The 27,526-nt window shown below is 54.6% G+C and overlaps 1 protein-coding gene across 1 annotated transcript; it reads left to right on the top strand.

Annotated features, from left to right (window-relative positions):
• The first annotated feature begins 20,702 nt into the window (after nucleotides 1-20,702).
• Nucleotides 20,703-24,932, top strand: LOC147412832 (structure-specific endonuclease subunit EME1-like). The gene is given in 10 exon segments (XM_086480941.1): nucleotides 20,703-20,804; nucleotides 21,030-21,080; nucleotides 21,082-21,271; nucleotides 21,355-21,482; nucleotides 21,668-21,760; nucleotides 22,244-22,362; nucleotides 22,590-22,719; nucleotides 23,256-23,371; nucleotides 24,203-24,392; nucleotides 24,756-24,932. Coding segments are annotated over 10 exon segments (1,296 nt in total).
• The last annotated feature ends 2,594 nt before the right edge of the window (nucleotides 24,933-27,526 follow it).

Below are 27,526 nucleotides of genomic sequence, written 5' to 3'. Positions count from 1 at the left end.
TGTTCGTACTCATACCACTTGACCCGGATTTTGTACAGAAGGTAATTCAAGAGTGATGCTCTTGTTTCTGCTATGGCTCTAACTACTGTTCCTAACACGAAGCAACAAGCTCTATTATCACATCAATTTTTTCATCAAGGTTTTCGAGCTTTACGACGGCAGTTTGGTTTGTCCCGTACTGAGGCTCGTTCTGTTGTAGCTGCCTGCCCTGATTGCCAGGGCACTCACACCCCAGTGTGTTTTGGTAGTAATCCCAGAGCAATGCAGTCCTTGCAGATTTGGCAAGCTGATGTTACTCATATTCATGAGTTTGGCCGACAGAAGTATGTTCATGTTTCTATTGATACTTCTTCTCGCGCTTTGGTAGCAACAGCACATAACGGAGAAACCGGAAAAGATGTGATTCGACATTTACAGAGGGCTCTTTCTATGCTTGGGGTGCCACGCCAAATTAAAAGGGACAATGGCCCAGCATATGCTTCACGGAAAGCTCAAACATTGTTTAGTTTATGGAGTGTTACTCATGTTACAGGCATTCCCCATTTCCCAACAGGACAAGCCGTCGTTGAGCGTGCACATGGCACGTTGAAGCGGCAGCTTCAAAAAACAAAAAGGGGGAATGATTGGGGAACCGCCTCAGGCATGTTTAGATAAAGCAGTTTCTGTTCTTAACTTCCTTCATTATCGGGACAGTTCTCTACCTCCTCTTTGTCTACATTTTTCTTCTCCTTTTTCAAAACAGGATTTGCAAAAGGGTGTCAAAGTGCAGATTAAAGATTTAGTTACTGGCCAGTGGAGTGGACCGTGTGAGCTGATCACCTGGGGCAGGGGTTATGCTTGCGTCTCTACAGATGCCGGCCCTCGCTGGGTTCCTGCTGGGTGTGTTCGGCCTGTGCTGGAACCTGCATCAGGGTGAAGAATGGGTAGTTCCACAACCCAAGCAGAACGTCCGGGTAACTTTAGCAAACGTGATGTATCAAGAAGCTTTGTGCCTTTCTACTGCGAACCCTGAAAATCCATTCTCCACGTGTTTGCTTGGGTTGCCATTAGACATCTGACCATTCAGAACTTATTTTCAAGAGCATACAGCAGCTAGAAGAAGAGATGAAGCGTTTGACAGAGGATGATGGCTTAGATTGACTGAAAAGGAGGTTTAAAGGGTGGGGGCTGTCTGGGTAGTTAATATCTCTGATTGAAACGGTGAGGGCAGTCATCTTGGTAATTGGGACCGTGCTTTGGATATTGCCTTGTCTTGTCAGTCTTCTGCAAAGGGTCCTGCACAAGACTGTTCATGCAACATTTCTTGCACAATAACAAAAAAGGGGAATTGTCGGGGATAGCCTGACGGAGGAAGATGCAATTGGCCTCGACAGTATACCCGTGAGAAGATGAAAGAAGTGGATGAAGAATGTTGTAAACAGGGTTGAGGGGGTGATAAGAGACTGAGCAAGAAGAGACTAAACAAGTGAATACCACAGAGCAGAAATTTGGCAAGAGAATGAAGTGGGAAATAGAGTAGGAGCTCCAGCCAGTCAGTGTGTGAATAGAGGTGAATGGAGAGAGGTACTGAGCGAATCATTTTAGCAGCCTTAGTGCATGAATGGGTGGACAGATAAGAAAGGTTATAAAAGGGTATGTTTTTTCTGCTGCGCCATCTCGGCCATCTTGGCTTTTGTAACATAATAAGGGCTGCCTTTTTTTACCTATATTTTTGTTGGTGTCGGTCCCTACCACGACAATACACAACCTCACGTGCGCGCGCGCACACACACACACACTACACGGCTGTGCCATGCTTTGGTTACGCACACAGACCCCGCGGTGCATGTTGGTGACCAGCTCTGCTGAGGACTACTCACAGGGACCCTTCCTCACGCCGAGAGGCCGGCTGTCTCTTGTCTGCAGCTGGGGGCAGCTCACAGCCGGATCCCCTTCGTGTCCTTCTCCAGCCGCTTTTCCTTTTGCCCATCTCTTCAGCTTCAGCCTGAGCTGGATGCAGCTGATGACATCCCCAGGGCAGGAACAGACAACCGAGCCCCTGGCACAGCCTCTGGCAGAGGGAAAGAACCCTGACTGTCACAGCCAGCTCCAGGCTGGAGCCCCTCCTGCTGCAGCAGCTCCTGCAGACCCCGCTCCTTGCCCGCACTGCTGCTGAAGGCCTCTGGGTTAACAGAGCCCTGGGCCTGCCCGAGGCCCCACTCGCCGCTGCCAGGACAGGCCGTGGGGCAGCCTGGGGCTGCGGGACAGGCCTCAGGGGAGGGGCTGGGGACGGGGCAGCTGCAGGGGGTGAAAATGGCTGAGGTGGCTCAGGGGGGCTCTGGGAGTCGGGGTGCCCAGTGCCTCTGATGGGGGGTCTGTCTCCTTCTCCTTCCCCTGCCCAGCTCTCGGGTCACCCTGGGGCTGCCCCAGCCAGCCCGGCTCCGGCTTGGAGCTCCCACCCATCACCCCGGGCAGCCAGCAGGCAGGAGACACCCCGTCGCCCGCCCAAGGGCCTGGCTCACCTCAGGGGCAGCCCCATTCCTCACCTCAGCTGGGCCATGGCTGGAGCAGAGCCTGCACCTCCCGGCACCAACAGGGCTGCCCGGCAGCCCCTGCCCCAGGACTACAGCTCCCAGCATGCCCCGGGGCTCCTTCCTGCTGCCTGCCCCTGCAGGGACACTTCCCCCGGCCCCGCCCCGCCCCCGCGGGCCCCATGGCCCCTCCCCGGGGCACAGGCCAGAGCAGGGCGGGAAACAGCCCCCAGAGCCTGAGGGCCAGCGGGAGGGGGGAGTGTGGGGCAGGGCGGCAGAGAGGGACCCAGCAGCGATGGCCTCTGGGGTGGGGGAGCAGGGGGAGCACGAGGGGCCCGGGCAGGCAGAGGGGAGGCTAAAGAAGATGGGGACGAGGAGCCAGAGTGAGGAAGAGCAAGAGAAGCAGCACAAGAGGCTGCAGGGCAGAAAGGGAACAGCTGGAAACCAGGGAGCCAGAGCCTGAGAGAAAGGGAGAAAGACCCAAAATACCGGCTGTGGGCACTGCTGCCATTGCTTGAGCACTGCCCAGGAACTGCACGGCCAGGAGCCTCAAAATAAGGGCGGCCTGTGAAAGCCCTGCCCCGGGCCCGGTCCTGCACCCCGATGGTGGTGGTGAATGTCGCACGGCAGGGTGGCCAGGGCCGGGGGGAGAAAACCCGTTGCGGGGTGGAATTGCCCAGCTGCTTTTTGTTTGCTGGTTGCTTTTGTGTTTTTTAAAAAATAGCATTTAAGCTCTGAATACAACCAGCAAGTAGAAAGGAACCAGGCGTACCAGGCTGGGCACATTTAAAGCCCAAACCCGTTCAACAGCCGCGCAAGCCACGACGGCATACCCCTGCAAACACTCCACCGCCCGCCTGCAGGGAGAGGCAGCCGCCCTTTTTCTTGAGCCTTCTGCAGGTTCGGCACCACCCAGTACACTCATGCAAGGACGGACTCTGCCTACCAACCAATATGGTTTCAAGCAAAAGCCGTTTATTGAACGTTCGGCTGTGTCTTCTATTCTGTTTTATTTCCGGACACGTGATCGCGCATTCTGCCAAAAGGACATGTACGCCTTGTCTTGTAGTTGACACTTCCTCAGGACTGGCTTATCTTGCAGCTGCAGCTCTTCTTGTTCCTGTCTGCTCTCTCACGGGTAGACTAGAATCATCTCAAGGTCCAAGTCATCCTGTTCAGGGGCCTCAGTCCAGCTGAGATCCCCCACAATGGACAAAGAGTCGAATACGGTGCCTAACAGGTTACAGGCATGGCCACGCAAACACAAGTCCTTTGTTAAAGTCGGCTTGTTCCTGAAAACGCGTGTTCAGGGAAAGATGAGAATCAAATGCTTTTGTGTTCTGAAATCAGTCTCAACCGTGTAAATACTGCCCAGGCGAGCTGGGAAAGTTAGATCCGGACAGGCTGAAGTCCCAGGAAATTGTCACATCTTTTCCCAGGACTCTTACCTTCACAGGTTGGTGCTTTATTGTTGTGGTGGGTTGACCCTGGCCAAAATGCCAAGTGCCCACCCAAGCCGCTCTATCACTCCCCCTCCTTAACTGGACAGGAGAGAGGAGAGAAAAAAAATAACAACAGGCTTGTGGAGTTGAGATAAGGACAGGGAGATCACTCAGCATTTACCATCACGGGAAAACACGCTCAATTGAAATGAAATGTGATTTATTACCAATTAACTCAGAGAGGAGTAATGAGAAATAAAACCAAATCTTAAAACACCTTCCCTGCACCCCTCCCTTCTTTCCCAGGCTTAACTTTGATCCCAATTTTCCTCCCTCCTCCGCCCCATCGGCACAGGGGGAAAACAGGGAATGGGGTTCCTTCATGAACTGCTCCAGCGTGGGTTTCCTCCATGGGGTGCAGTCCTTCAGGAACAGACTGCTCCAGCGTGAGCCCCCCTCACGGGGTCACCAGCAGCAAACCTGCTCCAGCGTGGCCTTCTCTCTCCCCACGGGCCACAGGTCCTGCCAGGAGCCTGCTCCAGTGCAGGCTTCCCACGGAGTCACAGCTTCCTTCAGGTATCCACCTACTCCGGTGTGGTGGCCCTCCACGGGGTGTAGGCAGTCATCTGCTCCACCGCCCATGGGCTGCAGGGGGACAGCCTGCCTCACCGTGGTCTTCACCACAGGCCGCAGGGGGATCGCTGCTCCGGCGCCTGCAGCATCTCCTGCCCCTCCTTCTTCAATGACCTGGGTGTCTCCAGGATGTTTCTCTCCCATATTCTCACTCCTCTCACTCGCTGCAATTACTGCTGTGCAACAACTTTTTCACTCTCTTAAATACGATATCACAGAGGCAAAAAACGCTGTCGCTGATGGGCTCGGCCTTGGCCAGCGGCGGGTCCGTCTTAAAGCCGGCTGGCATTGGCTATATCTGACATAGGGGAGACTTCTAGCGGCTTCATACAGAAGCCACCCCTGTAACCCCCCCCGCTACCAAAACCTTGCCACGCAGACCCGTTACACTTGTATTTCTCATTCAGGCCAGGGCGATGATCGGCAAAGGAAAACACTAAGAGGAATGAGAGAAAGAGATGCGCTTCAGAAGCTGACACACTGAAGAGATGAGACGTAGCCGGGGCTAGCAAATTCAAGGCAATTCTTAGATCACTTAACCAGAATCATCCCCGACCAGGGGAAAGTCGATGAGGCAATAATGGGAGCAACACAAACCATTGGGCATTGGTGGAATTACAGGAACCATCAAAGCAGAATTTGGCTTAAGCTGTTTGAACACCCATCTATGTTGAGCCTGTACCCGCTTGCTCTACCCCCCCAACAAACCCTCACTGGCCAGGGAGCAGAATTGGGAAAAAGGAGAGCAGACCCGTGGGTAGAAGCGCAACAGATTGAAAGAAAACCCTACCAATAGCAACAGAGACGTACTCAGCCAAATGAATATCCAGTGGTCACAATCGACCAGAGAGCAGTCCTCGGGAGAAACCGGAGGAGCAGCAGGAGAAGGAACCGCAGAAGGAACCTCAGCAGGAGCCCCCTCTCCTGTCCTCAGCCAACCTACCCCCTTGAACATGACCATGACATTATGGCATGGGCTACAGCCGTATCTAACTCAGGTCAGCTGCCCTGGCTGACTGGAGCCTGCCTAGCGTGGCTGGCCTGTGATTTTATCCCAGACACACCAGGACAACAGAGCACTGCCAGGGCAAGCGATTACACAGGGCACAGCGCAGTCTGCAGTCAAATTCACAGTCTTGTCTCCTATCAGTTTCTTTTAGAACTATTTTATTTTAAACTATTAAACAGTTTATTTTATTCAGAAAGAGAGATCTTGCAACTCTCCTTCTTGACAAGCTTTGCTGACAGCTAGGCAGTAAACAACGTCACAGATCGAGTCGATGATGGCCTCGGGTCAGCAGCAGAGGTCAGTCAGCAGAGGTGCCCTCACCCCAGGAGGCTTCGGTGGGCTGAAGCACGTCCTGATGCACCAGCTGGCTGTCACCCTAAAGAGAATTCGCTGTTAGCTGAATGAAACTACTGCAGCTGGAATTGTTATGCACCCCATTCCTAACACCAGCCCCTCCTTCTGCTGCGAGGCTTGCCCTCGCACCAGCCTTGCAGGTCCCAAGGCCTAAGGAACCCAGTGGGTCGTGGGCAAGCACTGGCCACTGCCACCTTACAGGGACACGGGGAGCGACCACCACATGCCTCCCCGGGACATGGGCATGCACCAGGCACTTCAAGGGAGCACGGGCACCCTGCCAGGCTGTGGGCCCCTCTTCCTGGGACCAGGGCACCCATGGGGCACCTCACAGCTACGGATGCCTCTTCTCTCCTGCCTCCCATCCCACCACGCACGGACAGCGGCGCTGGCTTGCACCGCTGCCTTTCCTGTGGCCACCATGTCGGACGCCTGCTCTGGCTGCAGTTGCAAGGGAAGATCGAGAACGCTCTCCTCTCTTACATTTCTGGTTTACCTTCTTCTGAGACTGTTGGTGCTGGAGCTTTTTCAGGTGGCGGTAACACCTCAGGCACCTGACCAGCAAGGGGGTGTTTGCCCTCAGACAGCAGTCTATGTCGCCAGGGTCAAAGACGCCCTTCCCGCAGCAGGCTGTCTCCTCAGAAGGTGAAACCGGCTGTCCGCTTTCCTGGAAATGACAGGAGCAGGGGCACAATGAAGCTTTGGGGACCAAGAATTGCTCTGCTGGGCTTGGCTTCCTCTGAAAGAACCGCAGCCTTGCAGGACTGCTTCGTTGGGCTGAGGAAACCTGCAGCAAGCCCCGTGTCGTGCTGGGGGCTCCTGCAGGGTTTCAGCCCTGAGGCTTGGCATGTCCTTGGAGAAGAGGTGGAGGACCTCTCGGGGCCTGCTGAGGCTTTCTTACATGCACTGCGTTTTGTTTTTCCATTGCAAGCCTTCTTGATCAAGGCTGCTGGTGTTCCCTGCTCCTCACAAGCCCAGTCCCTTCCTGTGGGACTGGTCTCCACGGCTCACCTGGCTCTGGGGTCTGGTCACTTTTCTCCACATGACAAGCAAGGTCAAAATCATGCAGAGCAGCTGCACGGCTTGACAGGTGTTGAAAAAGATCTTTCTGGTTTCTGCATGGGCAAGGCAGTCCCAGAGCTGGCCCCAAAGGTAGGGCAGGGTGGAAGCTGACTGCACCAACGAGGGCGGCTGCTTCAGGCCTTCAGGACTCCCACCCATCCTGAACCTGACCCAGTGCTGGGGGCTCCGACGGCCAATGCTGCTGGGCCATTCGGCCGTCCAGCTCTCTGCTTCACTGGGCACTTGCTGCAGGTCTTCCTTAAGCACACCTGTCCTGACCCCAACCCGGCGTGGCAGGAAGGGAAGGCCAACGCCACCCAGGAGCAGGAAAACCACGGCGAGAGCCCTGGTCGGGCAGGGAACCAGGCCGGCCATGATCCTGCTCTCTCCCTCAGAAAAGAGCAGCCACGTGGGAGCTGGCTGAGCAGAGTGCGGGCAGCGACCCCCTGAACCGAGTGGCTGCCCCACACGTCTGAGTTTGCAAGGCTTGCCGAGGTGACAACCCCCGGCCGATGTCACGCCTAGCGCTGTGACATCACCGAGCCTTTGCCTGCCCGCCCAGCAGGCTTTCCCCGCCCACCCAGAACACTGAGGCCCAGCTGGGGCGGGCTGAGGTAGGGTGGATTTTGAAGCCTGCTGCTCCCACCGGTGTGCCCACCAGTGGACACCGAGCACAGCAGGGGTGCGGGACTGAGCCCCCCGTCTTTTGGGCTGTGCCCGGAACGGGTCAGCCGGAAGGAACTACACACAGCGCTCCATCCGAGCTGCGTTCAGCGCTGTGCCCCAGCTGGGCAGCCATGACATGGCTCTGCTCACAATTCCCTAGGGGCACGTGGCAGTCCACGTTAAGAGGAAAGCCAAAACTCCACTCTTGGTTTGATAGCATCTCAACCATTCCGATTTAGGAGCGCGATTAGTCTAGAACGCTTCCGGCAGGGACATGACTGACGGGGTCCTGGGCATGCACCGCCCCCTGCCACCTCACTGCCACATGGGCACGCCAGACATCAACCCACCACCGCTGAAAATAAAAACGACCTATTCCCACAAACACAAGTCCTTTGTTAAAGTCGGCTTGTTCCTGAAAACGCGTGTTCAGGGAAAGATGAAAATCAGACGCTTTGGTGTTCTGAAATCATATTCAGTGTAAAGCTGAGGGATCACGAGGGTCTCGCTCTGTCGTCGTCTCTTCCTCTCTTCTTCAGTGGCCGACATCTGAGGAGGACTCTGTCTGTTCTTCTGCCATCAATCCCGATCCGTGCATCCCTGAATCCAGGGCCTGAGTCCAGCTCCTGCATCCCGTCCCTGTCTGCTGCCCAGTCCAGCCTGGGACTGCCCCAGTGCCAGCCCTGCGGTGTGGTGGGGACGTATTGTCATCAGGGTGGGGGGGAGTTGGGTTCGGTCTTGGTTTTGTATCTATTTGTACATATTGTATATATTTAATTATTTCCTTATTAGTAGCTTTTCTTTTATTGTTATTATTTCATTAAAGCTGTTTTAGTTTTCTTTTCCAAGCCGTAAAGTCTCTCTCTCCCTTTTTCTCTCTCCTTTTCCTATTAGGAGGGGAGAGGGGTTCATAGAGAGCGTCTGTCATTTGTTAGTGGCCGGCCCAGCCTCAAACCATGACATTAGGTGATGGGGATCTTCTAGCACTGGTCTTCTGTTTCTGGAGTGTGTCCTGACAGCTTTTGTCATCCAGAGCTTTCCTCTCTGTTCCCGAGACGAGCAATGGCCACGACATGGAACAACGCCTGTGAGTAATGGCTTCACCAGTAGGCTTGGGTTTAGATAATCCCCATGGATGAACGTACGTAGCAGGTGCTCCATCCAAGAATTTTGAGGTACTGCCACTCTAGAGTGAATCTGGAGTTTGGTCAGGTCCAGTCTAGGGACGGGTTCAGTCTCACTGCCGTGCCCATGGGGAGTTGCTGGGAACGGGGTGGAAGCATGTCCCTGTGCCCTGGCGGGAGCTTGGAAGAGGGGAAAATGTTACTGGGCAGCAGCAATTGCAGCGAGAGGGAGGAGTGAGAAGATGTGAGAGAAACTTTTCTGCAGCCACCAAGGTCAGTGAAGCAGGAGGGGGAGGAGGTGCTGAGGTGCTCCAGGTGCTGGAGCAGAGATTGCCCCGCAGCCCGTGGTGAAGACCACGGTGAGGCAGGCTGTCCCCCCGCAGCAGAAGGCAATGACCGCAACAGCACAGGGCCTCTATCAAGAGAGGGTGGTTGATGTTGTCAGTACCTCATTCCTGTGGGGGTGCCACTCCCCCGCCCGCTGCCCAAATGACCGCAGGCGGAGAGGGGCGCTGCCAAGCAAACATCCAACTCTTTAATGGGTTGGGACAGAACGAGGGATCTGGGAGAGGGCTGGGGCTGGGGCAGGTGGGGTCAGGTCTCCCGCTCCAGATCGTCTCTGCACACGGGTGGGGGGCGGATTGGTGCAGGAGCCGTGTGGCACGAGTAGCCGTACTCGTCGGCTCTCTGCATGTCGAGCCGTCTCTGCAGAAAGAGCTGCGCCCGGCCCTGTGCCATCTGCAGGGCCGCCCGCTCCCGCTCCTCCTGGGCCAGCTTCTTCCTGCGCTCCCCCTCGGGCCGCTGCTCGGGTGTGATGGGCACCGACGCCTCCTGCTCCTCCAGCGGGGTGGGCTTAGCCACGAGGGTCCCCCCAGGGCCCCACGGACAGTATGGAGCTGCAGGAGGGCGCAGAGCTGTGGCGGCTTCCATGGGTTTTGCCCTTCCACGGGCGACAGGCGCGGCCGGCTGGGCTGCTTTTGTTCGGCAGCCTCCCAGGTGCGCGCCTTGCCGCTCGGTGCCACCGTCGGTGCCGTCTCCTTCTTGCCATCAGCTGGGGGCTTGGAGGCAGATGGCCGCATGCTGGGGCATCTCGGGGCCACCGGCAGGTGCTGGTGGACCCGTTAGGGCACCTGGGGTCCGGCCTGGTGCTCCAGACGGCGCAGTTGACGCTCTGGCCCCACCGTATTCACTCACCCCCGCAGCGGGTGGAAAGTCCGGATGGCTTCCAGCAAGCGCGCCTTCAAGTCGGCGCGGGGCGTCCTCAGCCCCGCCAGCGCTTTGTCCTTCTTGGTCAGCGGCGGGTGAGATGGGCACGGGTCGCTCGGCTCCTGGGTGTCCCCAGGGCTTTTGGGTTGCTTGGGCCCCAAGGTGGGCGCAGTGGTGTCCTCAGATGCCCTGCGCTTGATGCCGCCCGCTTGTCGCCTGCTGCTGCCTGCCTGCTGCTTGCTGCCGCCCAGCGCCGCGCCGCCCCTGCCCGGCTGCCCCTCGCACAGGGCTTTGGAGTCGTTGTCCACCTGGCACGCCGCCGTCTTCTTCTTCTTCTTCTTCTTCTCGGGTGGGTCATCACCCTGCGGGGAGCTCTCTTGCGTCTCGGACGAGTTGGCCGGCGCAGGGCGCTTGGCCTGCTTGCCGCCCGCCTCTCCCGCTCTGGGGCAGTGCCTGGCCAGAGACGACAGCCGGCATCAGCGGCAAGTGGCTCACAACCTCCTGGGGCTGCCGCTGCGGCACCTTCTCCAGCTGCTGGGCCATGCAGGGCGGATCACGCTGGGGGGCTGCTGGGGGGCTGGTCAGGGGACTGAGCGGCGGGAAGCGCAGGGGGCTCAGCCAGGGGCTCTCCAGGGGACACTTCAGGAGGTTCTTCTGGGGACTCCCCACAGGACAGTCCTCTGCAGTCTTGGGAGAGTTCTCCAGAGCGTTCTCCTTGAAAGACTCCAGGGGACTCAGCGGCAGGCAGGTGGGGAGGTCTGCCACCACCCCGCCCCGCTTCCCCTTGGGGTCCTGCAAGGGGCTGGCCGGCACCCCCCAGAAGGCGTCCGTGTCCCCCAGCATCACCTCCGCCAGGCTGTCCTTGCGGCAGCTGCTCTCCACCGTGTACTCAGAGAGGTCGGGGAGCTCCTGGATGAAGGCAGTCCAGCCGGGGATGTCGGAGACGTCGGAGGCGGTGTCGAGCCAGGCCAGCATGTGGTTGACGGTGGCGTCCTCTGCCTGCTCGGAAAAGGCCGTGGCGAAGACGGATGGCCTCTGCTGGGGCAGAGGTGCAGCCCTGCAGCCAACAACCTCCAGGAGCCTCCTCCAGCCACCAGGCTTCCTCCCTCCAAGCAATTCCAGGGGCTCCTCCTGGGCTTCCTCTGAGATGCCTTGGGGCTGCCCCGAGCCAGCTCTGTCCCGAGGGTGAAGCCGGGCAGTCTGGCAGCAGGACACGGCGGGGACGTCCCTTTTCTCCTGCCCCGCAGCGTTGTGACTGCTGCCTTGCCGGGTGTGGGCCCTGTGACCTGGGGGAGGACATGGGGGGCCCCCCCCCCTGCGCAGCCCCGCCTGCCGCAGCCCTGCCCACCGCCCCTCTGCCCAGCACCCTTCGGAGGAAGGCCTTTGGGGGGGCTGGCCCCGAGGCAGCCCCTGTGTGCCCAGGAGGCCCAGGGGGCTCTCCCTGCCCTTGGTGGCCATGCGCTGGGCACAGCTGCTGGGTTGCCTCGATTCCTCCGCTGCCTCTCGGCTCCCACGGACAAAGCCAGTGCTGCTGCTCTTCACTCCGGCCGGGGCAGAAACCCACCGTGTGGCCCAGAGACACCCCCCCCTACCCGCCGCCCCCTCTGTGCACCAGAGCCAGCGGCCACGAGGCCGTGCAGTGGGGAGGACGGGGGACTTGATCTGGGGGAGACAACCCCTTGCCCAGGGGCGCAGCGGGGCTGGTTTCGGCAGCCGCAGCCCCAGCGGAACCGGTGCCAGAGGCTGGGCTGGACGGTGCCAACGGAGCGCCATGGAAACAGCAGAGGCTTTGGAAAAGGAGGGAGCGGGGGTTACCCTGGGCTGGTGGAGACCTTGCTCCTTTTCAGGCCCAGAACGCCGGGGTCCGTGCCCAAAGCACAGCGAGGTAAATGGCGACGCTTCCCAACTGTCAAGGCAGCCCCTGGCTGCTGGGGCTGTCACATCCCCGTTTCCCCGTGAAACCAAGCTGCGCAGTGGGCCGTCTTTACGGGGCACAAAATGTCTTCAGCCACGGGGTGAAACTTGCAGAGCTCATTTGGGACTTGGACCTTTCTGAGATTTTTTTTTTTTTCTTTTTTCAATTCCTAAAAGAAACTGTGAAAAACAATCTTCTGGCACACGGCTGGTAATCAGTTTGGAAAACTTGTGGAATGAGTGTAGCAAGCTGATAGTTGGCGGTCTCAAAGCCTCAGTTTTAGGGTCCATAGCTCAGATTCTAGGGGTGAAACCTTCATTTTTATGCCCCAGACCCTCCTTTGAAGGGGCAAGTCCCCACTTAGGGCTCAAAGGCTCAGTTTCTACATGTCTAATTTCTCACTCTCAGCACCCAAAGACATGTTTTTAGGCTGGAAAGCCACATCTGCAGGGCCAAAGTCCTCATTTTTGAGGTTTAAAGCTGTCTTTCACACTCATAGCCTTTTTTTAGGACCCACAGTTCCAGTTTTAGTCTCCAGACCCTCAGTGTTAGGCTCCAAAGCCTCATTTCTGACTTCCAAGATTAACGCTTTTAAAGGTGCAAAGACTCATTTGATGGACCCCGAGTGTCACTTTGAAGCCCCACAGTCTCATTTGGAAGCTCCAAAGCCTCATTTCGAGAGTCCAAAGCCAAAATGATGGTGACCACAGCCTCATTCTCACTCCCCAAATCTCAGGTTTTGAATCTGAAGCCTCCTTTCAGGCTCCAAAGCCTCATTTTTAGGACAGAAAGTGTCAGGTTTACTTTGCAAAGTCTCACTTTCAGGCTCCAAAGCCTCATTTTGAGAATCCTACCAGGCATTTTCGGGTCCGAGAAACATCCTGTGTGTCCAAACCCTCATTTGGAGGGTCCAAAGCCCTCTTTTAGAGCTCAAATCCTTAGTTTGTGGTCCCAAAGCCTCACTTTTAGGGTCCAGAGCTCCAATTCTAGGGCTGAAAGCCTCATTTTTATGCCCCAGACCCTCCTTTGAAGGGGCAAGTCCCCACTTAGGGCTCAAAGCTTCGATTTCTACATGTCTAAGTTCTCATTCTCAGCACCCAAAGACCCATTTTCAGGCTGGAAAGCGTGAATTTAGGGCCAAAATCCTCATCTTTAGCATCCAAGGCTGTCTTTCACACTCAAAACCTCTTCTTGGTTCCCACATCTCCATTTTTAGTCTCCAGACCCTCAGTGTTAGGCTCCAAAGCCTCATTTCTACCTTCCAGAATTTACACTTCTAAAGGAGCGAAGATTCATTTGAAGGGCCTTGAGCGTCATTTTGATGCCAAAAAGTCTCATTTTGACATCCCAAAACCTCATTTCCAGACTCCAAAGCCTAAATGATGGTGACCACAGCCTCAGTTTTACTTTCCAGTGTCTTCATTTTTGCTACTAAAGCTTTACTTTAGTCTCCAAAGCCTCATTTTTAGGGTCTAAAGATTCAGGTTTCCTTCTCAAAGTCTCACTTTCAAGGTGCAAAGCCTCGTTTTGGGGATCCTGCCAGGCATCTTTAGGGGCCAAGCCGCATCGTGAGTGCCCAAACCCTCATTGGGAGGGTCCAGGGTCCTCTTTTAGGGCTCAAAGTCTCAGTTTGAGCTCCCAAGGCCTCATGTTTGGCTCCAAAGGGTCGGATTTCCTTTGCAAAGTCTCACTTCCAGGCTCCAAAGCCTCATTTTCAGAGTCTTCCCCGGCACCGAGGTCAGGCTGACGGGCCTGTAGTTCCCCACATCCTCCTTGCGGGGCCTACCTTGGAAAAACTGATTCCATTGGCGGTGCCCGGAGGACAATCAGGGTCTGTCTTTGTAGGTGCTGACAGAGAGCCTGGGAATATGGACAATACAGCGGCACTTCTTTTTCTTCTCTCTTTCTTGCTTGGCTCTCAGTGGTTTTGAGCAATTTTTGCTCCTTTAAAACTGGTTTTGAAAAGCCAGTAGAGCGGCGAGAGGGGTTTTTCAACGTGGGCTGCGGGGAGGTGTCAGGGATCTTGTTCTTGGGGGACCCGTCTGGGGTTGTGCCATGACTTTGGCCGAGCCCTAAGGTCTCCGTCTCTTTTCTAGCCAAGCCTGAGCCGACGTTCCAACCCCTCAGAGCGATGGGGAAAGGCCGGCCTTGGCCGAGGCATTTCCCAGCTCCCCAGCAGTTCAGGAGCTGCAGCCTCCTTTGAGAGCCAGGGAAGCAACGCTCCCTCTCTGCAGTCAGCCGCTCCTCCCAGCTCTGGGGCGGCTGCACGCTTGCTGAGGCTTCGCTCTGCGCCGTAGCCCAGAGCATCAATGAAGATGTTAAACTGAACTGGACGGGCATTGACCCCTGGGCCGCACCACGCATATGCTGGCCTCCAAAGCTGGACTTTGGGCCACTCCTCACCAACCTCTGGGCTTCTGCAGGTCCTGGGCCTCACGGGGGACTTGAGCTACCTGATACCTGCTGGAGAGGCAACCGAGCAAGGCACAAGGCATCCAGGAGGTGTTTGGAGAACGTTGGTGGCCATTTCCCGGCACAAGTGACTGAGGAACCAGTGAGGTGAGGCTCCCTCTGGGACTTTAGGCTTGCAAAGAAGGTGAGAGCTGCTCCGGGGAGTCAAAGTCGGGGGCAGCCTTGGCTGCAGCAAATGCGAGGAGACGGAGTTCAGGATCCTGAGAGCAGACTTGGGCCTGTGGCGGGATCTGCCGGGAAGAATCCCAAGGCGTATGGCCCTGGAGAGAAGAGGTGGATGTTCAAGGATCTCGTCTTCAAGGCCAAGAGCAGTCCACCCTGCACCCCTCTGGGTGTGTGTATTTGTCTGTTTCTGGGGTAAGTGGGGAGATGAGGGGATCAAAGCCAACTCCTGGGCAGACTGCGGGACTAAGAGCTGCTCTGGGAGGGGTCTGTACCCCGGCTGTGTCACAGGGACAGAGATTTTCCGCTCCCAGAGCCAACGGGGCAGACAGCAATGGCAGGGTTGGGGAGCAGTGTGGAGCAAGGTTGTCCACACAGGGATGGACCCGCAGAAGAGTGCTCTCCCAAGCTGTCCAGACCTCCTTAAGACACAAACTGGATGGACGTCAGCTGGAGAATGGCTGCTATCACCGCTTCTGGAAAAATGGAAAATACCCTCAGGAAAAGCAAAACTGCTTTTCTATCAAGTGCTCCTTGAAATCTCCCTCTTTACCCACACTCCTGAAACCTGTCCAAGGAACCGCGCAGGTCTCCGAGAGCGGCTGTGCATGGCGCAGCTCGCTGGGGCTCTCCACAGCGTCATTGGCCCAGGGTGCGTTTGGCACCGAGTCCGCGAAACCTCAGGTCCTGAGAGGAGCTTGAACGAGCTCCTCACCAGTTCAAGTCAGGAGGGGGCTTTTGTGTGCTGGGGTGGGGTGCGGTTACCAGGACAGGGACGCCTGGTGCCGCTGTCGATGCCCTGGGACCCTCTGCCTGGGCTCCAGCTGCAGCTCCCAGGGGCTCTTGTATCCCCCAGGCCCAGTCTTACAACTGCCAGTCCCAGACAAGTACCTTAGATGGACTGGGGCCACTAGAGGTGGCACTGGCCAGCCACGCAGCTCTGCCTGAAAACCTGAGAAATACTCGCAGGATCTAAAAATAAAAAGGCCAAAAAAATTTAAAAAAAAAAAAAAAAAAAAAAAGCAGCAGGTTTTCATCACTCTCCGTGGAATTTCTCTCCTCCCAGATGTGAATTTTCAGATTGTTTGTTATTTTTGGAGAAGAAATCTTGACCTCCCCCCCCTGTGTGTGCATTGCCAGCGCTCTGTCTATCGCGGTCTGTATTTAATCTCCCTGATCTTCCCAGCGCTTCAGCCTGCCCTGACTAACTCACTGCGTCTCAAGTCACCTCCTCAGAAGCCTGTCTGGACATAGGCCCTTCCCATTGTTCTCCTCTTTTTCTTCGACCACCCAAACCCCTCTCACATATTTCCTTTTCTGGCTGGGCTTCAGGCAGGTGAAGCTGGACTGTCTTTCAGCATCTCCCTCCTGTTGCCTCCAGCCAACTCTTCACTGGTGAAGACGAACGTCGGTGGAACCTTCTCGAACCAGCCGTACAGCTGAGAAGTGTGTTTCATTGTTCGTTGAGTTGTGTCATGTGTTACTGGGGTTTTCCAACAACCAAACCTCCGTGCCTGCTTGTTTGCCCCCAGTTCTCTACGGAAAGGCGGCGGGAGTTAGTGCAGAGGAGCTGCGACATCCATCTGCAGAGCTCAGTGGACAGGTGTGGTGTGAGGAACAGTGACACACGTCCCATGTAGTGTGACGACAGAAATAGTGGGGTTGGAGAGGTGAGGAGCAAGGTTGGCCACAGAGTGTCTGGCCTCCAGGGACTGCTTTTCCTGCCTGTCCACACCTCCTTGCGAGACGCGGCATCGATGTCAGCTGGAGAAGTCTCCCGTCACTTCCCCAACGTGCTCGTTGACCACTTCCTCCAATTAGCTCCACAGGTCCTTAAGACTTGAAGAAAACCATGGAAGAGACATGGCTCCCTGGGGCTTTCTGCAGCGTAAGGAGCCCGTGCCGTACGTCGTGCTGAATCCACGAACCTCAGGTGCTGAGACCAAAAGCCCTCGAGAAATCACAGTCAGAAGCAAAACCCCGAAGTTCATCAAAGCATTAATGGGCCCTGCTGAGGGCCATTGCTGACAGGGGCTCCCCAGGGCCTCGTTAGAGCGGCCCGCGGGAGGTGTGATGGCAGGGAGGCCCAGCCACGGTGCAGGCGGCTCTGGTGCTTTGCTTCCCGGAGCAGAAAGGCCAAGCCCTGACCTCCAGCCGATGGGAAGGGGATCCCTTCCCACACACGCGGCCCAGGGCTCTCCAGAAGGACCACGGAACGTGGCTGTGCAATCCCCAACGTGGGACAACGGCATCACACTCCCAGCTTCCCCGTGGCGTTACAAGGAGGCAACAGGGCTCCAGTGCCTTGAGGACGACGTCTCTTCTCATAGGCCTCAGTGGCCGAGACAACTGCCGTAACCAAGGGGACAAGGACCCGGTTCTGTGCCCTCCTGCCAGCACCCTTGGCACTTTCCACTGCAGGCTGTCCCACACCTGCCCCTGTTTCCCTGCAGGCTGTAGGCACCCATCCCTTTTCCCCACCTTGCTCTCACCCCAACATTTCTGCACCTTCTCTGCTGTGTCTCCCTCCCTCACCGGCTGTTTCTTGGAACACAAAGCCATGGGCTGATCCCCAGCTCTCCCCTTGTGACCTCTGGCCACACAGAACTGCCCTTCAAGTGACTTTTCTTCCTCCTTGTGTCCACTCTCTGCTTTCCAAGCTGCGCTTTGGGACATTCTCCTCTCTCTCCTGCCGTTTCCCACAACCAAGAAAAGCTCCGCCGTCTCAGAAGACACCTTCCAAGAAGGCGACCCAACCCACCAGCCTCCTTGGAGCCTTTCACCTGACCAGACAGAAGGGATCTCAGCATGATCTTCTGAACCATGTGACTGCTGCTGGCCTTTCAGCTTCTCGGGTAGACACAACCAAGCCATGTCCCATCAGGTACTCCAGAGGAAGGGACACGACAGCCCGTAGCTAAGCCCCAGCACACACAGCAATAGTAAAGACGTTCAAGAGTGTCGGCCCAAGTGCTGGTCGCTGAGGGATTCCAACAGGGACTGGCTTCTAGGAGGGCTTGGGACCACTGGTGACATTCGGGCCTGATCAGCCAGCCAGCTTCCCACCCACCATAGCGTCCACTTCTTCAGCGCAGAGAGCACCGGTCTGGCTTGAAGGAGACTGTGGCAGAACATGTCGAAGGCCTTGCAAAAGGCCAAGCCCACAAAAAAAATGCCATTCTTTCTCCTCACCTTCTGTTTCAGCTCACCCTTTCTTGTCCTTCAAGTGCCTGGAAATGGCTGCAGCAGGACTTCCCCCATCGCCTCCCTGGAAGCTGAGGTAGGCTGAGACACCTGTAATTCTCCCAAGCCTCACCCCTGCATTTCTTGAAGAGGAGTTTGATGCCTGCCTTCTCCGTGGATCCCAGAACCTCTCTGATTGTTCTGGCCTGTTGAAGGCACAGTCCAGAAAGGCAGGGTGTTGCATAAAATCATTAGATCTAAAATGTTAGACCTCTATGCGTGTTTTGAAACCTGTAAGCATAGAAAACTCACCAGCTGGTTGCGGTTTAGAAACTAGAGAAACTTGAAACCTCTTATGCACCAGTAATGCTGTTGGAAAACCCCTTACCCCTCTTATTCTGGTTTGAATATCAAGAACTCTAATTAGTAGATATTAATAAGGATGACTAGTGATAATTTTAGGTAGATCAGTCTCCAAGAGAATAAATGATTAAATACAAAATAAAATCTGTATTGCTTATGCTGCTAGCACGCCTCTGTAAAATTCCAGACCCAAGGTATTCAGTAACCAATAATCTCTTAGTGGTAAGAAACAAGGACAGTGTGTTGTAGTCCAAGATGTCAGCAAGACAGGATTTAGGATGGTACTCGTTGTGTATAATCTTTGAATCGTGACCAAAGCAGGGACGAGCCAAGAGCCTGCGAGCCAAGGACATGTTCCCTGGCCAAGGACATGTTCCTTGACCAAACACGGTCCATTCGAGGAGTGGTCGAGACCTCCGACCCACGGTCCACCTACCCAAATTACACCCCCTACTCAAAAGAGAACAATAGAAGACTACGACAGAGGCTGCGCGCTAATTTGCATCAGAAGTGAGAAAAGAAGAACCAATCATCGAGAGGATGAAATTAAATCTGTATTGTATAAATGAACTATGTATCAATTTACTGTCTAAATCTCTGTTGATTGCAATGTGCAGGCGGACATCTTGGGGAAGGATCCCATGTCCCCGGGGCGCATCGTTATTAAAGGACGTCTCTACTGATCTCACTGTGGGTAGAGGAGTTTTTCTTACCCACTGCAGATTTGCAACAAGACCCCCACAACCTAAGGCCCCTGCAAAGAGGCCCCATCTCAAGTGCTGATGCTGCTGCTGCTGCTGCCCAGGGAGGAATAAAACTCTCGGCAGCGATGCCGAAGGCCTGGCACAAATTCCTGTTCCAGCCAGGCCTCGTCACATGAGGCACAGGCACTGCTGGTTGCTGGGATGGGCCTGACTTGGCCTGGAGAACAGACAAGCTGTGATCTCCCTTTCAGCTTCCTCCTCGGCCGCGGGGCGGTTCCTTACACAGTCATACTCTGAACTCTTACAGACGAGAAGACTCCAAGCCAGGACTACACACCGGCGTACATAGAATTCCTACCCTGAACACGCTCAGTGAAGCATTTTGTGCAAATTCTCGAGTTACAACCAGGGCAAGAAGGAAAAAAAAATAATCAGTTGTTGTAGACACTGACTTTCTCTGGAACACAAACTACCTTTCACGCCACAGAATTCCTCCTTAAACAAAGCAACAAAAGACACGGACAGAAAACACTGGTTTTCCTATCAAGAAAGCTGACCCTCTCATGACCTCCTCTCCACTAAAAATGATTGAGATAGAATTAGTTCTTCTTGTAAATCTCTTCCGTACTGCTTTTCATGCAGTGAGCAGGCAAATCCAATTTTTCTGAATCTCTCTATTTAGCCTCTTGAGCAGCAGCTTCGTATGGAAGAGTGGTTCTCGTCATGTTCTCTCCTTAACTTGAGGGAAGCCACTGCATTAATTTAATCTTAATTAAATTACCATACATGCACAGTGAGCTAGAGGTAGTGTTGAGAGAAGGCTAATTGCTCTACAAAGAGCTATGAATTTCAGGAGCTTACCCATTAAGGAAAAGAAAGGCTCTGAGACTTGACAGACTACAGGGAAGGAGGCAAAGATGAACACGAGCTAGTCTCAATCACACAAATGCCACAGAGTTACAGCCCAACGAACTTTTCTCAGAAAAACTCCCGGGCTACATTTTGTGTTGCATGAAAGAAGCTTCCCCATAAAAAAATTGAACCCCAAAGCATCAGACATGCAGGGCACAGCGCTTACCTAGAGAAGGCCGAAACAGAGAGTTTGGAACTTGACTGAAGTCCTATCGGGCATCAGCGGCAAAACTTCACCGTTCTGATGCCGCCCCAGGGACACCCTGGGAATATTTCTGCCCGCGACACTGCCCGAGGAACAAAGGGGATTTTTGAAGCCTCCCGACTCCTGCCCCCCTCGCGGCTCGGTCTCTCCCCGGCGCACACAAACGCTGTTTCTCCAAGGACGATCAACTTCTCCACTGCGAGGGCAGCCCAGCAGCAGCCTGGAGAGGTCATGCAGGACCCATCCTCGCCCAGTTTGGCCTCCACAACAGAGGACGCCGCCAGCACCGCGGCCGCCGCTCCGAGCTGGCTCCCAGCAGGCTGCGCCGGGAACCACCCGAGGCCCTTCCCACCCGCAGGCCCTGACCCCACTGTCCCGGCAGGGCCCTCCCCCGGGGCACCCCCCTCCTCAAGCACAGCCTCCCCGCCGGGCCCTCTCGCCGCCGGGCCCTACCCCCGCCCCGCCGAGGCAGCCCAGCCGCAGAGCCCCCCGCACTCACACAGTGACGGGGAGCTGCCAGCCCTCGCCTCCCTGCTGCACCCCCCGCCAGCGCCACCGCCACGGCCTGGCGAGGCGGGCCGCGGCCTGTCCCTATGTGCCCGTCCGGAGAGGCTGTCAGTGCCCGTGGTGGTGCTGAGCAGTGACAGCGAGGAGGAGGAGGAGGAGGCGCTGGGGGAGGAGGAGGAAGAGCTGGTGGAGGAGGAAAATCTGGAGGAGGAGGCGGAGCAGGAGGTGCTAGATGTGGAGGAGGAGGATTATGATGGGGTGGTGGTAGGCGACATGGTGGTAGACGATGTGGTGGCGGTAGAGGAAGAGGAGGACGAAGACGAAGACGTGGTAGAGGTCATCCCTTTGTCTGAGAGGATCCAGAGAAGAGTGGAAGTAAGGAGGGAGGTGGCTTTCAAGGTCCCCCACCTGGGCAGTGGGGATGCAGCCTGGAGAACTGGCCCTTGTGCCCGTGGTGACCTGGTGGCACTGGGCAGCCGAGGGCCGTGGGAAGCCCTGGCGTTTGGAGCAGGGTCTGGCAGCAGCTGCCATGGCACGGCTGATGCCGAGAGGCCCTCCTGGTCCCTGCTGCCGGCCTCTCGGCGGGACTCCACAGAGTAGCCCAGTAGGTCCCTGGTAAGCGGAGCGAGCCCAGAAACATCCCCCCCCGCCCAAGAAGTCCAAATACAGTCAGAGGGACAGGGAGGCACCCTGCCAGGCGGCGTGGCAGAGGAGGAAGGAGTGAGAAGCACGGAGGAGGCAGCAGGAGCAGGAAAAAGAGAGGAAGAGGGCCCTTGCCACGATGCTGAAAGCTCAGCGACCAGGGGACTGCCAGAAATACCTAATGGCGGCGCTGGATCCTGGTACTTGTCCCCACAGCCCACCTCTGCCTTGGGCTGAGTGGGGTCTCCTCTCTGTGGAAGCCTGACCCAGGCACCGGTTCCAGCTCTCTTCCAGTCCGAATGCGGTGAAAAGATCCTTGGCGCCTTGCAGGCCGCGAATTATTCCTGCCTGGTTGAGAATCAGACTGTTCCCTGCAGCATCACCTGGAGGAGGAAGATCGTGTCATCTCAGGTTTGTGAGCAAAATCTCCCTGTTCTTGCCCTTTCCTTCCTCTGTTACTTGCACTCGTTAACAATTGTATTTAGCAACCCAAGTAAAAACCCTCGAATCTCCCTGCCTCAGAGCTCTGAGTGGCAGCGCTGGTTGGAGCGACTCAGAAGCAGACTGTTGGTCTGGCTGTTTTCCTGTCTGGACAGATGGAAGAAGAAGACGAATGGGCAGAAGATCCCAATGTCCTGGCTGTGCTTCACTTGGAGGAGCTTTTGTCCATGGTTCACAACTGCGTACAAGTGAGAGTGCTGATGACTTCTGTGCCCCCAGACACGCCTTGCTGTGAAGGTGGTGGTTGTCATCCCCCTTCACGGCAGGAAGGTTTTGATGGGGGTTGGAGCCACAGTTTCAGTAAACCAGAAATCTGGTTTTAGAAGCCATTAACGGGTCAAAACCACTAGGGTTGTACAATGCAAAGTTCTGACAAGCTTTCCTTCCCAGTTACAAATTGTCACAGATTTTTGAGGAGGTAACATTGGCAGATGAAGTGAGATTATTTTTGATTTCCTTCTGCCTGTCACGGGTTAGGGCAGGAAATAAAGGGCAGTGAGGCCACTGCCGTAACTTTGTGCTGCATCAAGTATTGCCTGCTTGCCCCTGAGAAGCATCGCAAACAGATTTTCTCATCTGCAGATCCAGCTACAGAATCAGAGCCATAGGTTGCTGCGCTTGCATGTGCACCTCAGAAGGGTTTAACTCCTTTTCTCTGTTGATCTTTGCAGGAGGCCCAGGGCTGTGCAGAAGGACAGGAGACCCTCCAGAGTTACGTAGCTCATGCGATGGAGAAAATGCCCGGGAAAACTCTGGCGCTGGCCGTAGTTGGAGCACAAAATTGTTTCAGGTTAAACTCTTTTCCCTCCAAATGTTTCTGTGTTGTCTCTGCCCTTGAAAAATGCCATCAGTGCTTACATTAACTCCTTCTAGCAAAGACTGGAGCGTAAGAGGTGTGCCCACCCAGAACTGCTCCACACTTTGTTGTATAGAAACAGAAGCAAAGGTCCATCCAGCCTGTCACCACAATGACCTGGGGAAGAGCATGAGCTCCCAGCCTTGCTTTACTCTTCTTAGGTCTTTCCTATTTCCGTCAAAAACCAGACTGGGACAGGCAGCGGTGAATGGAAACCAAAAGGAGGGACAGCGAAAAGGGAGAAAAAGGAAAGCTGAGGACTCTGGCCCAGTGGTAACCAGAATGGAAGAGGTGAGTCCTTTTCAAACTGATGGCACGCAGCCACCAGCTCTTGTTGTCTGCCATTGCTTGAGCATTTGACCCAGTCCCACACTTTTTGGATGGGGGGGATTCAGCCCCCGTTAGTCCATGTGTCTGTGGACAGAGCTCTTTGGGCTCAGCTCCCCCCTGCTCAGGGACGTCCCTGCTCTGCCACGGACCGACGTGTCTCGTTCACCTCCATCCTGACGTCCGTCTCGCTCAGCATCTCTCGCCCTTCGTGGCCCGCTGGCAAAGCATGTCAGCGCTGCCTTGGGCTGGCTGGCCTGCGTGGAACAAGCGCCTGCCACTGAGGAGCTGCAGCAGCTGAAATGGCACTCAACTGCTCTTAACTGGCAGGAGACAGGCTGCCCCATAATACTTCAGTGCCTTAAATAAGCTGTTCCCCAAACGGGGAGAGCTTCGATGTTCTTGTCCTCGAGCAAGATGCTGTGACCCTTTCAACCAAGAGTGGAGTTGGATGTGAGAAGATCCATTGTTCCATCTGTTGTTTCCAATGATCTTTACAGGCCTTGCTCGATCTGCAGCTGAGGAAACAAATCCAAGTCAGGTTTTTTGAGACCTGGGGGGAGATCGGAGCATACGCCACCGTGTTCACAAAAGCTGTAGCTGAAGCACCGTTCAAGTGAGTAAGCAGACGAGGTTTGGTCATGTCTTCTTTGGAGAGGCTGCACTTTCACAGGGACTGCGGGGGAACAGCAGGTACAGGGCTGCACTTCAGGGCAACACGGTGTGACGATTTTGAAAGACCAGGCGACACAGAGCAGCTGCTCATTCAGCACAGGGTTGGTTCTTGGAAACGGAGGTCCTGCCCGGGGAGGGGTGGGGACAGACGCTGGTTTCACATTGGAGTCTCACTTGACATCGAGCAAAGCTCTTGTTGTCAGTCTGATTTTAGGAGTGGGAAGGGATCGCAACTAGAGCTGGGCTTTTACAGCACCAGCTTTTCTTCCGTGTGTAACCAAGAGAGACATTACTGAGGAGGAGCTGCTTAGCTGCTGCCATGGATAAGGAAGAACAGCAGCAGGTTGCACAGCAGTGGCTAAGCAAGCCCCCTTGTGCTGTCCCACACGATCGTAGCATTCCTGTCACAGCAGCTGCTGTATGTCACATCTTGGCCGTGAGAAGAAGTGAGATGTCATTAACAGTGACACGTGAAGTGTTTCATTACGGTTGACAGTCAGAAAGTGAATTCTTGTTTACCACTTTGTATGTATGTTGGCTTGTGTCAGGATTGCTCCCAAGTACAGGATTGTTCCTTTTTCGGTAGGAAATTTGATTTAAAGAAAATCGGGCCCAGTTTTTAGCATTTACTTTGATGCCAGCGGTGTCTGTAATAGCATGGAGTGAGAGGTGGCTCTCCTTCTCTGTTGGCCGTGTGACAACAGGTGCAGGGATAGGATTTTCTTTGCAGCCTCATTGCCTCATTTTCTTTCCCATCCTTTGTTCTCCCCAGGCGAGAGCGAGAGAAGACGGGGCTCCCTTTCAGCTTAGAGAAGGAGCGGTGCAGAGGGGTGAAGGCGGCTCCTTCTCAAAAGGGTCTCTTGGAAGCTTGGAAGAGACAGATACAACAATTTAACCGGGTCAGCCTCGAGACGACTGAGGCTATCGTGTCTGTCTACCCTTCTCCTCAGCTTCTGTACCAGGTGAGGATGCCTCAGGAATACTGAGGACTGTGTGCAGGCAGCCAGCTAACGTAAGGAGGGGAAGAAATCATTTCATTGGTATTAAATTGGACACAACAGTTCTGTGCGAGCTGTTTAGTAAGGCAGTGAGGGAACTGGTGCCACGGCACCCATTGCTTTGGCCTTACAGAGCAGGCTACTGAGGGAGCAGTAGTGGTTCTGCATAGGCCTGTGAGCTCCCAAATGAGAGCTGGGGAGAGACGGGGTGAAAAAGGAGCGTCCGTTGTGAAAGGGTGGAGCGGTGACAGGCGCAGAGATCGGATTATTTTTTTTGAGCAACGGATGCAACTGGATGACACTGCTGTTCCTTTGTGTTGCTTTTAGGCCTATAGCAGATGCTCTTCGGAGCAGGAGAAGGAAAACATGCTGGCGAATATCCCCGTGTGCCGCGGCGACGGTGTGACAGCCACCTCCCGGTGGATCGGCCCAGAGCTCTCCTGCCGAATCTATCTGCAGATGACTGCCCCCAGTCCTGGCCTCTCTTTGTATTTCACTGGCTAGCCCCAGGCAATGAGGATTTTAGTGTTTGCCTGGTTCAAGTACTCAGTTTTCTGCCGGGCACAAGGATTTATAGAACAAACAGTCATCGATCCTAGTTTAAAGACTTAAAACAGATTTAGAATTGATTGTAGCAGAAGGTTGGATGAAGTTGCTGAACGCGTGGAGTTTACACAAGAAAGATGGTCAACATCTTCCAGAAGAGCACGAGTTGGACATGGTTGAGAGTCGACAGTTCCTTTTATTTATTTTATCCAAAATAAAATATTTTGAATAATAACGATCTTTGCTTCTTAATATGCCATCTTGAATGCAGACAGCTATGCCATCTGTCAAAAGGAATACTTTCTACTGCAAGTAGTTATCTTCCCTCTCCACTGTGAAAAATCCTAATGCTAAAGCAACGCGGTGCTGCCCCCCAGTACCTGCCCTAGTGAGGTGGAAGAGCTTTGCCTCACCAAATAGACTCAGTGTTCCACTGTGGCAGATGGGAAGGAGGAAGACTAATTTTCAGATATCAATTTAGACTGCCCTGGTTCAGTCTCCAGACGACTTAATTGATAGAGGGTCTTGAAATCTGATTATATGCGTGGAATTATGAGATCTGAACAGTTTGCACAAAAAAAAGCTTTCTTTTCATTAGATTGAGGAATATGTTTTTAAGAGAGGGTCAGACAGTGAGGGACAAAGAAAGAGGGTCGATTTGTGGATGGAAGGGCTGAAAAAAGGAATACCTAGAGAAGTAATGGACAGACAAGCCACTAGAATCTTAAAAATATTCCTATCCAATTGGATTAAAGAAAAGCCCAACATCCCCTCTGCACCCTCTTTCCCAATTCGTGCCTGTAAGACCGAGGAGAGAAAAAATGAGCAGCAGGCAAACGATCTCCTCCTCCTCCTGTCAGTGAGCTGGGGGGAGGAGGGTGGCAATATTGAAGGAGGCTCACTGAAAATAAAAAGGGCGGTTTGGAGATTACTTGTGCAATTGGGCAAAACGCTCCCTCACCAGTCCCTGCAGAGAGGGTGCTAAAGCTGCCCGGCGAGACAGCAAGTTTGATCCCAGACTCCCTTTCTGTCTGCGAGAAAATACCACCAGCAAAAATCCTACTGTACGAGTGCACCAATGGGCGTGGCAGCATTGACATGGAACCCGCACACTGTTTAAAACATTTTGGTCTAGTACTAATCAAAGTAAGCGGGGATGTAACTGTGTGTGGAAAAAGGAATCGGGGGCGTGGAAATGTAAATATTGTGATCGATATGGAGATGCAACCATTTTAGGAGGAGCACTAGGACCGGGAAACACATTGTATTCTGAGCAACCCATAGACTCTGCAATGTGGGAAGGTCCCTTCGCCAATGGGACCTGGGCTTTGCAAGGGCATTACTGGATATGCGGATGGCAGCCTATCGAAGATTGCCACCAAACTGGTCTGGTATATGCTATGTGGGATCCTTTAGGCCCCTATTCTTCCTGTTAGCCTCTGACGAGGGAAACCAGCTAGGAATTAGGGTGTACGATGAGTTGAGGCGTGAGAACAGGAGGACTGATACCAGTCTGACCCGAAACAGTGGTCAAAAGTGGAGAAAGGATGAGCGGCCCACTGAGAGAATCAGACGACATTATGGCCCAGCTAGTTGGAACCCCAACGAACTGATAGCGGGAGCCAGAGAACCGATCTATAATCTTAACCGCATAACCCGCTTACAGGCAATATTAGAAATCCTAACCAATCGGAGAGCTGATGCTTTGGACTCGTTAGCTGACCAATGTACCCACATGAGAAATGCCATTTTTCACCTTCGCATGGTTTTGCATTCTCTGTTAGCCGAGGAAGGAGGAGTGTGGAAGGATATCTTCGAAATAAGGGACATGTGAACAATCCAGCCTTTCCAGAGAATTGGAGCTGGGACGTACTGGAACTGCTGAAAGTAGAAACAACTTCCGGTGCAGGGGGCATGAACGTCTTACAGGTGCAGGAGAAGAGACAGCCGCCATTCATGACGCCGTTGTAATTTCTTGAAGAAGATGGGTGTGAACATTTGTGACCGTGACTTGAACATGACTCGCAAAGTGGCCAATCAGGTTGGACTATGGGCCGTTAGTTGCGATGAAGCCAATCAGTATTTATTGGGTGTGGTCGAGGGTTATAAATGGCACTGGAAACACGGAAATAAAGGTTCACTTGTTAGATCACATTGATAGTGTCAGTGTTCTCACGCAGCTCCCGCACAGGGGTGTGTGTGTGGCAAGGTTTTGGTAGGGAGGGGACAGGGGAACCCCGGCGTCACCCCTGGGGTCACCCTAAACCCCCCCTTCCCCCTCCCCCCCCTAAAAAAAAAGAAAAAACAAAACAAACCTCACATAGGAAAAAAAAATCTTGAAGTGCAATAAAGAATCCCTGCTTAATAACACTGAGTTGTTGTTGAGTTTTCTCAGATTCAGTTGACAACCCAGAGGCGACAATCTCTGTCCGACTGCAGGAGCCGCTGAGGACAGGGACTCCCTAGGCGCGCCCCGGGACCTTTCCTCGGAGGGACTCCCTGACTCATCTGGCTCGCTGCAGGGGTGGACAAGGACCATCTACGGAAAAAGG

The sequence above is a fragment of the Leptosomus discolor genome, unplaced genomic scaffold, assembly GCF_034619465.1.
Source record: "Leptosomus discolor isolate bLepDis1 unplaced genomic scaffold, bLepDis1.hap2 HAP2_SCAFFOLD_29, whole genome shotgun sequence".
Lineage (NCBI taxonomy): Eukaryota > Metazoa > Chordata > Aves > Leptosomiformes > Leptosomidae > Leptosomus > Leptosomus discolor.
This window is presented reverse-complemented; position numbering and strand designations above follow the sequence as displayed.